The 12,339-nt window shown below is 38.7% G+C and overlaps 1 protein-coding gene across 1 annotated transcript in view; it reads left to right on the plus strand.

Moving 5' to 3' along the window:
* Positions 1 to 12,339, plus strand: part of clstn2a (calsyntenin 2a) — a 155,322-nt gene that overhangs the window by 114,793 nt on the left and 28,190 nt on the right. The window contains exons 6-9 of the mRNA XM_080484998.1: positions 4,061 to 4,210; positions 7,425 to 7,610; positions 8,430 to 8,687; positions 9,936 to 10,057. Of these exons, the coding sequence (XP_080341124.1) occupies positions 4,061 to 4,210; positions 7,425 to 7,610; positions 8,430 to 8,687; positions 9,936 to 10,057 (716 nt within the window). The remainder of the gene's footprint in view (positions 1 to 4,060; positions 4,211 to 7,424; positions 7,611 to 8,429; positions 8,688 to 9,935; positions 10,058 to 12,339) is intronic.

Consider the following 12,339-nt stretch of genomic DNA (forward strand, 5'->3'; position numbering starts at 1 on the left):
ATTTCAGCTGTGGGATTTGCACTGTCTTCTCCCTGAGCCCTAATATCCACGCTGTGATCTGAGTGCTGTGTAATCCAAAGTGAAAGGAGACTGACAGACTTTGCTTCTGTGGCTGCATTGGTTGGATCACATATTGCTTTCCTTACTGTAGCCCCACTTTTAACGTGATATTTGGTAGTCTCGTTGCATTTTGATTTGTCCCTTTTTTCACTGTATTTTACAATGTTCTGCCTCATTTTATGAGATTTCCTCCCAGGCACAAACATGTTGTTTAGAGGGAACTGTGAAACACACCATATTAGTAAACTGCTTTATAGAGTTGTGGTAGATTTTGTCAACATTGCCAGATAAGACACAGAAGTCAATGGGCTAAACCACAGCAAACTGTTGGATAGATAACTGTTACATTATCACACACAGTGAACTATCAATGAAGGTTAATTTGATTCTGTAATATCTCTGTGTGGATTAATAATCACAAATTGTTCCTCAATCAACAGTACTGGATGTAGAGTTCAAGTCACATTGCCAATGTCAAACTTTCTTCCTTCAAACTGATTATAATATTCCTGTGATTTCGTTGGGCAGAGCACCTGAGTGGCTTAATCCGAGTCCATATAAAATCATCTACATCAGGGATGGGCAGCTTTGATCATTGACGGGATCACAAGAATGTTTTACCTTGCTCCCAGAAGGCTAATCTGTGATACTGAAACCATAAGGAAAGATGAGGAAACGATACAAATTATGTGAAAGTTATTCATGTAATATGAATACAAAGCATTTTCAATTGAAATGTCATTTGAATGTGGTTAACATGAATTGCCATTGCTGATCATTGTTTCAAACCATTATTATATACATTTAAAAAAAATGGTTTTGGGGGCTCCTGTTGGATCTGCACTCACTTTGTATTCCATCAGTCCACTTTGGGATGTCAAAGTACAGTATTACAAACACTTCTCAATTTAATACCGTGCAGCTCAACACCACTGAAAACTACACACTGAAAATTAACATAAATGAAATGAAAACGTCCCGAAACTAAACATTATTGCATTTGTTTGCATTTGTCTGGAGGCAAACTTGAAATTCAAAACAGTACATCTACCACAAGCAAGACCATGTTTCCAATGAGCAGCATATTTTTTGTAAAATAACCAAATAAATACAATGACCTAAATGAACCTTATTAAATGCAATTTTAAAATATATATTTTTGTACAGTTTTTTTGAGACAGTGTGGGTGGGGTTTTTTTTTGTCTAAAAAACATCTTATAAACTAATTGTAATTGAGTTGCTAGGAATATTAAAATGTAAAAAATGTTATTATTATACAGGTAACTGACAAAATTAGGTTCTACATATAAACTGATTTGCTGTTCGTCTTGTTTTGTCTTTATTCGCATTGTTTTCAATTGATATAACGGAGTTATTAGATGTCAAACGCGACTCCTTTGTTTTCTCTGAACAAGAATGAGAGTCTTGTAGCTTATCTAAAAATGAGAAAATGTGTATTTTTGGATCTTAATTGCTCATACTGCTGCAGTGTTTTCAAAGATTTCTTCATTGCCTGACTCTGTATGCCACCGGACGACAACTTGACCTTGTTCCCAGACAAACTGTGACTCGTTAAATCCTTTATACACTGGCTCAACCATTCCCAGCAACACATCTAAAAAGAGTGACATTTTCATGGGCTTTGAGATCTACTATTTCACCCTTCCTAAAAATCCAAATTTTCAACCTTTTTTTTTTTTTTTTTTTTTACACTGGTTCCGTAAACTTCTTTATGTTTTAATGCAATCCAAAATCCAAGAAGCTCTTAGATAAAATTGAAGTAAACCTGTTACAGGTGTGAAATTGGTGACATGTCAAAGTTAACATTCAACATCAGACGGGTACCTTTGAAAGGTAAAGACGATGAAGTCAGAAGTCGCCTGCTAATAAACCACAATCTGAAAATGTCCTGTCAAAATGAAATGTAACCTCGGGTTGCACCTATGGATAAACTGACGAACGGTTGAGATCCAGCACCTTTCCTGTTGCTGTTCACACCAGCTGCAGATCAAACAGTCACTGAAGGAAGTTTTTGTAGAAACTCTCTGATTCTGACCTCCTCACATTTTTTTCCTGTGACATTTGAGCTCAGCCCCCCCCCTTTTTATTTGATTGTACTGCTGTGCTGAGAACTGATTTATCTCCCCTCTGCTCTCTTCTCCTCTCCCATCGCAGAGTGACAGCCTTTCATACTGCAAAACAAATGTATCCAAAAACACATGCAGCTAAAATGTTTTACTCGTCGTCATTAAGTGTGGACACAAGAAAATACATCACAAAAGTTATATATGGAGCTCTCAAGCCAACCACTGCAGTATTTTAGTTACAAGTAACGGTCTGTTTGTTTTTTTCCTCAAGGAATTTATTCCTGCTTTCATGTCATTTGCACCACTTTCCCAGTAATCCTCTTGAAGCCTTTGGCCGGCTGTAATAGCCTACGTGCAAAAGTTGTGATTTATGTTAGTCAAATTTACTCTGCTTTTAGGTGGCAGTATTATAAAAGAGAAAGGACAAAAGTCACAGGAGAGCAAAGATAAAGGCAAATTGAAACTTGTAAAAGGAAAGACAAAAGACGGGCGTACATTTCTAAGAGCTTTTTCCCTTCGCTGAGGAAGAGTTGAAGGTCAGAGATATTTATGAAGATAAAAGAGATCTAATACTAGCAGAAGAATGACAGGGCTGGACAGCGGGGCAAATAATCAGCCTCTCACCCCCTCTAGTGACGACCACTCCCGCTCATGACAGTCCTCGAGGCTGGAGTAAAATATATAAACATCATTATATATTTTCTGCCTCTTTACCAAGCATACACATCTTTAGTAACCATGTTAATATGATAGGTTCAGTCCTGAAGTCCCCAGGCCTGGGCCACCGCTGACCTACACAATTAACATTAACACATACAAAATGATCCGAAGTGAAGACTCCTTTAGTTTTTTGAGTGACGATTAAATCACTTTAATTTAAGCAAATAAAAGTCTGTCGTCATTTCTCGACTCACAAAGGGATAAATCACTTCAACAATTACAGCAGTTTACCAAAGTACAGTAGTCAATCAATAGCTGGACCATGGACATTATGTCATAAAGGCACTTGTGTAAAATTGAATGCATCTTGAGTTTAATGCATCTTATAATGTTAGGTGATGGGAAATTACAGCGTTATAAATGTATTTTAACCTGGTGTGATGGTGCTATCCAGGACACGTTCATGAAAGCTCACAGACATTGTGATAACAAATAATGTAGTAGTGTAATGAGGTATAAATCTTGGCATTTTTCAATGTAATAAAGCCAATAACATAATAACTTGGCAGTAGTGCAATAAGATATTTGATTCATCATAGAAATAACATTTCACAATAACGTAAAAAGTTTTTACACGATTGAAGTAGCATTAAAAGGCCTTGCGATATTTAATAGCTGCTGCCAATACTGTAATAATACATAAATAAGGCTGCGTTTATTGTAAATAAAGTATTTTTTGCAGGTTTTGTGCAGTTTGCTTATGCAAAATACATGTAGTGGATAGAATCAATACATACAATGCAGCATTCTTGATTATGGTTGGAAATTTTTTTTTACTTTTTTATACCATTATTGGCTCATATAACAGTCTTGGTTGTTACAGGCCTGTAGCACCTTTCCCATCGCTCTCTGTTCTCACACTGACAGGTGAAGAGAATCCATATTGCATTTTTGCGCTCAGTGTCTACAGAAGGCCTTTCATATTCAAATGCAAGACAAGTTCATTTTTCCCTGAGAGTTCTATAAAATGCTTCAATCAATACAAAGAGCTTTATTTTTTATTTTATGATTGTTTCTTTCTTTTCTTTTCTTTTTTTTCCCCAAGAAGCAGTTCTTTTAATACAAAGTCAATTTCAATTATTGCTCAGTGGAAAGTATTTCTTGCTTTATTACTGCCAGATAAGCACTTGGGTTTACTTTTCTCTGTTGGAGAGGAATCATAATTATGTTGCTTTTCTTTTTTATTCCTCCAGGTAACATCAGAAACACGGAGCGTCTGAGTTATGACAAACTGCAGAGCTACGAGATTATGGTGACAGCCTTTGACTGTGGCCAGAAGAGAGCAAAGGAAGATGTGCCAGTGCATATTGAAGTCAAGCCGGTCTGCAAGCCTGGATGGCAAGGTTAGCGATAAAGGAACAACCACAAAAATATTTGCATAATGTTTTAATTTCCCATGCAATAATTAGCAGAAGTTAACTTTTTATTTATTTATTTTTTTTCCAAGTTTTTCCAATTTTGTTCCCTCACTCTCTTCTTGAAATCCGAGGCAGCCAATTTGGTGCATTTTTGGAGCACATCCTTTTCCCTCGGGGGAATTCTATCTCATTTTAGAATGAGCGTCTCTCGAGGAAATCAGAAGACCTGACAAAAACCTCCAGAGGGAAAGTTGACTGGATTGTCAGTTGTTTTTTTTTTCTTTTCTCCCCCTTATTCCTCCTTTAACATGCCAGCAGCTTGGCATTCGAGTCAGCCCGTCTCCCCTGCTGCTTCACCTGTCAGCACTGACAGCATCTCAGGAGTCAAGTTCACACAGGAATGAAAGAGGAAGACTGACAAAGATAAGAGAAGAGGGGGCGACGGAGGGAGAGAGAGAGAGAGATAAAGAAAGGCCGAATGAGCAGGCGACTGCAGGGAGGAAGGACACAAAGTTAGTGAAGGAGAGAGGTGACCGTTATTCTTCTATGGCTTAGAAAAAAAAAAGAAATGCATGTCCAGAGAGGGACAATCACATGGCTTGTGTGCATTTCTTTGTTTGGTTGTTTGTTATAAAAGCTCTAATCTATTCAAGAGCTGTGGATATATGATGTCAGTTTCCTCTGTTCTTTTTGTCTTCGTGCTTTTGCACTGCAGATATTTCGACTAAAGCGACACACATAGACAATTATTTTGTGTTAAAACCCAATGTTAATCATGTTCAATATATTCTACTTTTATGATACATTTTTTTTAATAGCTTTAGCAATCTCAGTGTGCTTTACCTGATCAGTCACTATCACCTATTCACACAGTTTTACACAGTTACTTTAATGGTGATAGCTTTGAGATTGTGACTGGAAGACAAGCCACCGGACTGGAAGCACAATGCAACAGCTGCTGTATGAATGAAAAAATTGCAACACACATAAATGTGAAAGGCACAATGGCACCAGTGTTGTGGCTTTGGCATTTTAATTACTATTTATCGCCTCGGGTCATATGTCTCACCCATATATTTTAGGAACATATTTTAAGAGCAATTTATTATAGGCAGCTCAGCAGACACAGAAAACAAGCAAACATTGATCAAAGAGGCATTGCATTTCATGAGAAATATTGATCTGGATGCGTGTCCTGCTTTTAGATTATTATCCTAGTACTTATAAAGGTTTTTATTTAACTTCTTTAGCTATGAGTGCAAATCGGAGCCTGGCTGATTGCCTGTCTGGGACAGGTTAGGTAACCCCTTTCAACTTTAGTGTTATATAAACAAAAATGTAAAAAAATAGATCATCTTCAAATGCGCTAAGCTAAATTTCCAGTAGGTATAAAACATACACAAATCAGAGAACAGGGTAGCGGCCCTTTTCTAAGCTGAGACGACGGGGCAAAGAAAACAAGCAAATCTCTTAACTACTTTAGGCAAAACTTTATCACTGGGAGGACAAAAATAACTGGAAGCAGCCCCGATGAGCATATGAACATTTTTATCAGCTGTTCTCCTCATTGGTCTGTAAAATAGCAGCTGGATAGCGGGAAGATTTCAGTGAGTAAATCAAACTGGAACTGTTTGACTCCCTGTGGAAATCAGGCCCTTGCCCATATGCTGAAAAACTGACCTGGGGATTTCCTCAGCTAGTCATTAGAAATACAATTCAGTCTAACCTGGGGAGGTTTTCCTGATGCAGCGATGGCACCACATCCAATTTTCAGCATTATTGCCCCAAGTATTGCTCCAATACATTAGGAAATGTGATGTGCTGTGGAGTTGGAAAGAAGTACTCTATTTTACATTTGTATGCACTATCTATATTTGCAGTGTTCGCATTTACCAAAGCTTTTTGATGCAAGAGCTATTAATTTACATAGGGTTGGGTAGTATATGGAAATGTGAATACTATTTGGTCTCCAATATACCTATGCAAAGTTAAACATCTGATATCCAGTGCTGTGACTGATAGCATTATATTGTCGTGTGATAGGAGGAAAGAATTTACAGGGAAACCTCTCTACAAATCACATTGCATACAAGATGTAATATAGTGTACAGAAAGTGCTTCATAAAAGCAAGAGAAACAGATTTGTGAATGTTTGTCCAATATTGATGACCAATATGTTTACACCATACACCCAAAGAGAGTCAAATTAAAATACTGTATATATTAATGCACTCTTGTTGCTCCTACAAAACTGGATGAATGGAAACCACTATCAGCTTTATTTAGATGCGGGATAACCTTGAAGTGTTATCAACACCCGACACTGAAATCTCACTCGCTGTCACATCCTGCTGTAATTTGGCTTCTAAAAGAGCCTGCAAACTCATAAGAGACCAAAGCTGTAAATAAAACATGATGCAGTGATGCATTCAAAGCCGAGCACTCTGTACACATAACCTTATTCATCATCTGTGGGTAAAGGTCAGATGTGCTTTTGTGGCTGCTGTTTTCAAAGAAGAAGAGGAAGAAGTCTCCCCGACATGAACTGAGATCCCACACCTCACCTTTCACCTATTAACACCAATCTAATCACAGCCTATTTGTGTTTTCATGGCTTCTCTCAGGAGACTTCATCCCTTATTTGGTAGAACTGACTAGAAGTACTAAGTGTCCGCCTACGCAAAAACACGCAGAAGCACACACATACTTACATTCCTATTCACAATCAAAGTTTCTTGTTCAAATCAAGGATCTTTATAACGCCGGTTATGGGGAAAGGAACATTTAGCGACATGGCTAACTGTTTCTTTCTTTACCACACCTGACAGGTGACTGGGTCATTTCTGACTTAACACACGACAAGGTTTCTCCCAAGGTTTCTCCCTGTACAGTCACCCATCGTCTTTTTCCATCCAGATGCTTATTATGAAACCACCTACAGTGGAGCGAGACATTTTATTCTGTCTAGAAAATGATGCACAGTTGACAGCGCAGGTCAAGCACAACTACTTGTGATGTGTAAAAATGCTCATAGATGTCATAGATCACTGAAACGCCAATACGATGCTTTGATATCTCAGTGTTTCTGCATGAACACGTTATTGAGAACTTATACATCCAGTTCTAATAACTGTGTAATTGACTTCCTGTATGATACGGAAAATCCAAACAACTGTTTTAACTATTTCGAACATTTAAGGTTGGAACAAACGTGTGGATTATGAGCCAGGCACTGGGAGCAGGCAGCTTTTTCCCAAAATGCACTTGGAAACATGTGGGGGTCCCTTGTCTGGTGTGAAGGCGATGGTGGAGCTGCAGACGAATCACATCGGAAAAGGCTGTGACCGTGAAACTTACTCTGAAAAGTCTCTGCAAAAACTCTGTGGTAAGTAATGTGGAAAAAAAACCTCAGAACGAGGTGAGAAATCAGTATAAATAGGAGTGTGAAATAAGGACGCCCTGTTGAAATTGCGCAGAGCAATTTAAGAGCGGAGGACTATGAAAGTGCAAGGGGTAGTCTTAATAATGAGAGACAAGGAAAATTTTAATCTAAAGAAGAAATTACCTCTTGACGTCTTTGCCCTCTCAGTATATTAATAAGCCAATTTTCTTTTTATTCCTGAAGACAATTACAAGGTTTTTTCGAATTCTAAATTAAATTCCCTGTTTCCTCTTCAAACTTTCACAACGTGCTAGATTAAATTGTCCCACGTATCCCCTGAAACATGGCAATTACTGCACAGGTGAAAATCTTGATAATGTTGAGCCCTGAAATATGATACTATGATTTGCAATTAATGTGCAAATAGAGAAAAATAAGTGTGAATAATGTAACTAATGTCTCACAAGACAATGCATTTGAAATGGTACTATACTCTTGCATCTCTTTGATCAAGTAGAAATCTGATTGGAAATATAAAGAGCACGTATAACTTGGAGGTTGTTTTTTTTTTTTACCAGATAATACCTTCTAAATAATTGAAAGGCAATATCACTTTGCATGCAAGCCCCTATTATTCCTATGGTTAATGACAATGGCAGTAAAAAAAAAACTTTAAAAATACTAATATTAGATTAAAAATGGTTGCTATGTATAATGTATATTCATATTGTACTGTATTTTGACGTCTAGAAGCCTTTTTCCTCTGTGATGAAACTGATGAACCATGTTGGCGGTATTATGTTATGTGATTGGCACATCCAGGTGCCGCATCGGGCAGCACCGACCTGCTTCCTGCCCCCAGCCCTTCCACGAACTGGACAGCATCTCTGCTGACGGACAGCGGCCGAGACAGCGACCTCATTTATAGATTTGATGGGCGACAGGCGGTAAATGTTCCGGATCACGTCGTTCCCCAAAACCTGACAGATCAGTTCACCCTGGCAACCTGGATGAAACATGGGCCCACTCCGGGACTCCGAGCCGAGAAGGAAACCTTACTGTGTAACTCTGACAAGACTGGTGAGGCAATTACTCAACAAAGGCTTTCCATTAAATCGCAAAATCACGGGGTTCAAACTAGTAAGACTTGTCTTTGACTTTCATATTAGGTCGTCAGTTTGCTCACGTTTCAATATCAGTTTGCGCTCTTTTTAGTGGGACTGAAAACATCAGATCTTTGAAGGTCTTTCACAGATATGTAAACATTTTTTTTCCTCCACTTTACAAAACATACCATAAAACAACTTCCAAAAAAAACAAGATAATTAGGCTGTGACTGACATCCACACAGGCAAATGCTCTTCAAACCTCTTTTTTTCCTGCTGCATGTCTGAACTGAGCTGCCTGAACTGTGTAATTAAACAAGCCATCTGCACATTGCACGCTCTCACAATGGCCGCACAGATGGCTTATTAGCTGAGGAAATGTAGTAGTCTGGTCTTGTAATGCAAAACTGCAGTTTGGTTCATTTTAGATCACCAGAATCTTTTAAACCCTGTTTTATTTGTAATGTTCTGGCTCAGAGATGTGATTGGGATTAAAAGACTCAACATGAGGGGCATCTTAGCAATGCTGTGCACATAAAAAAGTCTATGTTGTGAATCCCAGTGACTGATGATGGGTAGTATTTTTGGGATCCAAATCACTGTCGGAATATTTCTAACGCCAATATCTCCATAAATTGTGTCTGATAGCATTCAAAATATTTTTTCAATTTACTATGATGCACATTTCTATTCTCACAATATGTGGGCATCCTTGTATTTTACTGAAAAATGATCTATTTTTGTCAAATGTTAATATAAACTTCACACAAGTAAGGAAATATGGGTTTGCATGTCGGTAATTAATCTTACCCCATTGGAAACATATTTGTAATCAACATGCATTGAAGAGAAGGTCATTGCCAAACAGCTTTTTTAAACTATTGCAGACTAAGCAGCACCTTAATACGAGCTCTTGCTCATCGCTGCAACATCAATCAGAAACCTTCACGTAAACAAGCAGTGTCCTCTGGCCGCACTCAGTGGAGCTTTTCTGTTGTAATGACATATTATGGAAAACCCATTTAAAACTGCCAAAAAGAGTTCAAGCCATAATGTTAAACATTTCTTGGATCCTCAACAGAAAACACAAAATTACCTGTATTAGGAAACATAATGAGCGTGTGCAACAATCAATCAATTACGAGACATTGCAACAGGGCTGTACATTTAATTATGTGCGGGCATTTCGGTGTGATTCTCCATGTTTGTGATGTTCTTGCAGAGATGAACCGCCACCATTACTCCCTGTATGTCCACAACTGCCGCCTGGTGTTCCTGCTCAGGAGAGATTTCACTCAGGTCGACACTTTCAGGCCCGCAGAGTTCCACTGGAAACTGGAGCAGGTGAGGAGTGAGGGATGTACTTGTATGTGTGTGTGTGTGTGTGTGTGTGTGTGTGTGTGTGTGTGTGTGTGTGTGTGTGTGTGTGTGTGTGTGTGTGTGTGTGTGTGCGTGCGTGCACAGGCTTATCTCTGTCCCATTTTAGTGTAAGCAGAGGATGATTTTCTACAGCAGGTGAAGGACTATAGTTATTTGTATCGTAAAAGGAGAGGCTCTCTGTTCTAATTACCTGAAAGTGTCTGTCACTTTCTTTTGCTCACTGCGGGACATGAAAGAGTCGAAGACACTGAATTCCCACGCACGCTTTAATACACACATTGAAGCACAGACCCAAAGTGGAAAGTGTTGCGTTATGGGTAGTCGCTCGCCCAATAGCAGATCTCTACTATCTGTCATGCTTCTGCAGAGCTGTTGGACTAATTTACAGTGAAGCTTTGTGTTTCAGTCATGCAGCTCTCCTTTGAAAGAGAAAGACCTGCTTCATTCGCCCTGAGGAATGTCAATGAAAAGATTCTTTCTTCACTGAACAATGTGTTGTGCTTTCTCTCTTTGAAATCCAACAGACAGGGACAGTGACACTGCATAAGACACATTGCAGGCAGGTGTTTTGCCGAAGATGAAAATCTACCTTTATCCCCCAAAGTCTGTCTTGACTCGACTTTGAGAACAGTTGAGTGCAGGGTCAGGATTAGTGGCCTTGGAGCTGGCAGGTCTAAAGGTCTTTGACAGACTCACTTCTGATGAGAGCTCAAACAACAGCCCTCTGACTTTAAAGGCATCTAGACACTTTAGCTCTACTTGTAGAGGATGAGATTAATAAAACAACTTGTAACTATTGAAGAATATAGACTCTCCGAAGTCGAAATGATTTTGATGACTGCCTAGTGAGCACCGTAAGGGAATGAACTCTTTCCACTGACTCTTCACAGCTCTCACTACTGTAATAATGGACGGTAGATGTAAATCTAATCTAATTGTTCACCCAAGGGACACAGCATATATCTACCTCATTTTGAAATTATAAAAAAAAAAAAGCTCATCATTATGGCCGGCTCAAGTGTTTCTGCTCACTAATCAGATCATGAAAGATGTGTAGTTGGTCTTTTAGCATGTGTTAGTGCATGTGTCCAAAACAAATAAAAAAATAGACTTTCTGATTTAATTGTGATGTGCAGCTTTGCATGAAAGATGATGCACTAAACTAAACGATTCGTCTTTGACACTGATGCATTTTGAACTGTGGGAGAAACCGACATATCCTGAAATAGCACTTGGTAACCACAAGCTGAGAGTGCGAGCCAGACAACACAGTATTGCCTTTAAAAAGTCTTTATTTTGAAATAATACATCCTGCATAAAATATTCTGTTCACTTATTTTAGGTTAAAGGAGAAATTAAGCTTTCAAGTATCAATGACCCCGTGTGTGTGTGTTTGTCTGTGTGTGCTTTCCTGGCACTATCTCCTGTGCTCCTGGTGTGCACCTTCCTGCCAAGTGAGTTGTTTGTTGCAAGCCACAGTTACAACAAAATGTATTTTTCTCATGTGCACCTTCCCAGCAAGTGGCTGTTTGTTCTCGGTCAAAGGTAGATTGAAGTGTTTTCCTCAGTCCACTGTTCTTCTCTCCCGGGGCCCACGGAGGCGGATGTGATTAAGAGAAGGGCATCCCCGCAAAAGACTGTTACATTCTCTAAGCAAACAGCCTCAGTGTTTTCTGGCCTCCTTTGCTATGAGCTTTTTTTTTTTTTTTTGTCTCATTGTCTTGCTTTCTCATTTAGTGCTGTTCACATAATCATACATCTTACATCCATAGTGAAGATCCAATTTGCTTGTTCGGTTGAATCTCGTAAAATAACAGTGAAAGTGCGCAGTTCACTCAAAGAGGATTTCATGGTGATGTTATCACCAGTACAAATCACTGGTGTTGAGATTCTTATTAAATATAAATGGAAAGTAGACATACTACAGGTTTAGTGCATAGGGAACGTGAAACAATATATTTTCATGCACTGTTCTCCTTGTGAACTCATCTGTACTCCGACCATACAATGAACTTAATGTACATATTAAGCTGTAGGCAGAAGGAAAAATGCATCTGTGAAACTGCTTCAAAGAATACGACGGTGCATATCATTTCTAGGAAAAGTCCACTGACACAACAGTAGTGAAGTCTCTCAAATCCTCCTCTGATGGATGTCATTTTTATTGTTGCCCACTCCACAAACAGGTGTCTTTAGAAGCAATCGTTTTCTTCTAAATTCGGAGAACGGATATCAGAAACTGACCT

The sequence above is a fragment of the Lipophrys pholis genome, assembly GCF_963383615.2.
Source record: "Lipophrys pholis genome assembly, chromosome: 1".
NCBI lineage: Eukaryota > Metazoa > Chordata > Actinopteri > Blenniiformes > Blenniidae > Lipophrys > Lipophrys pholis.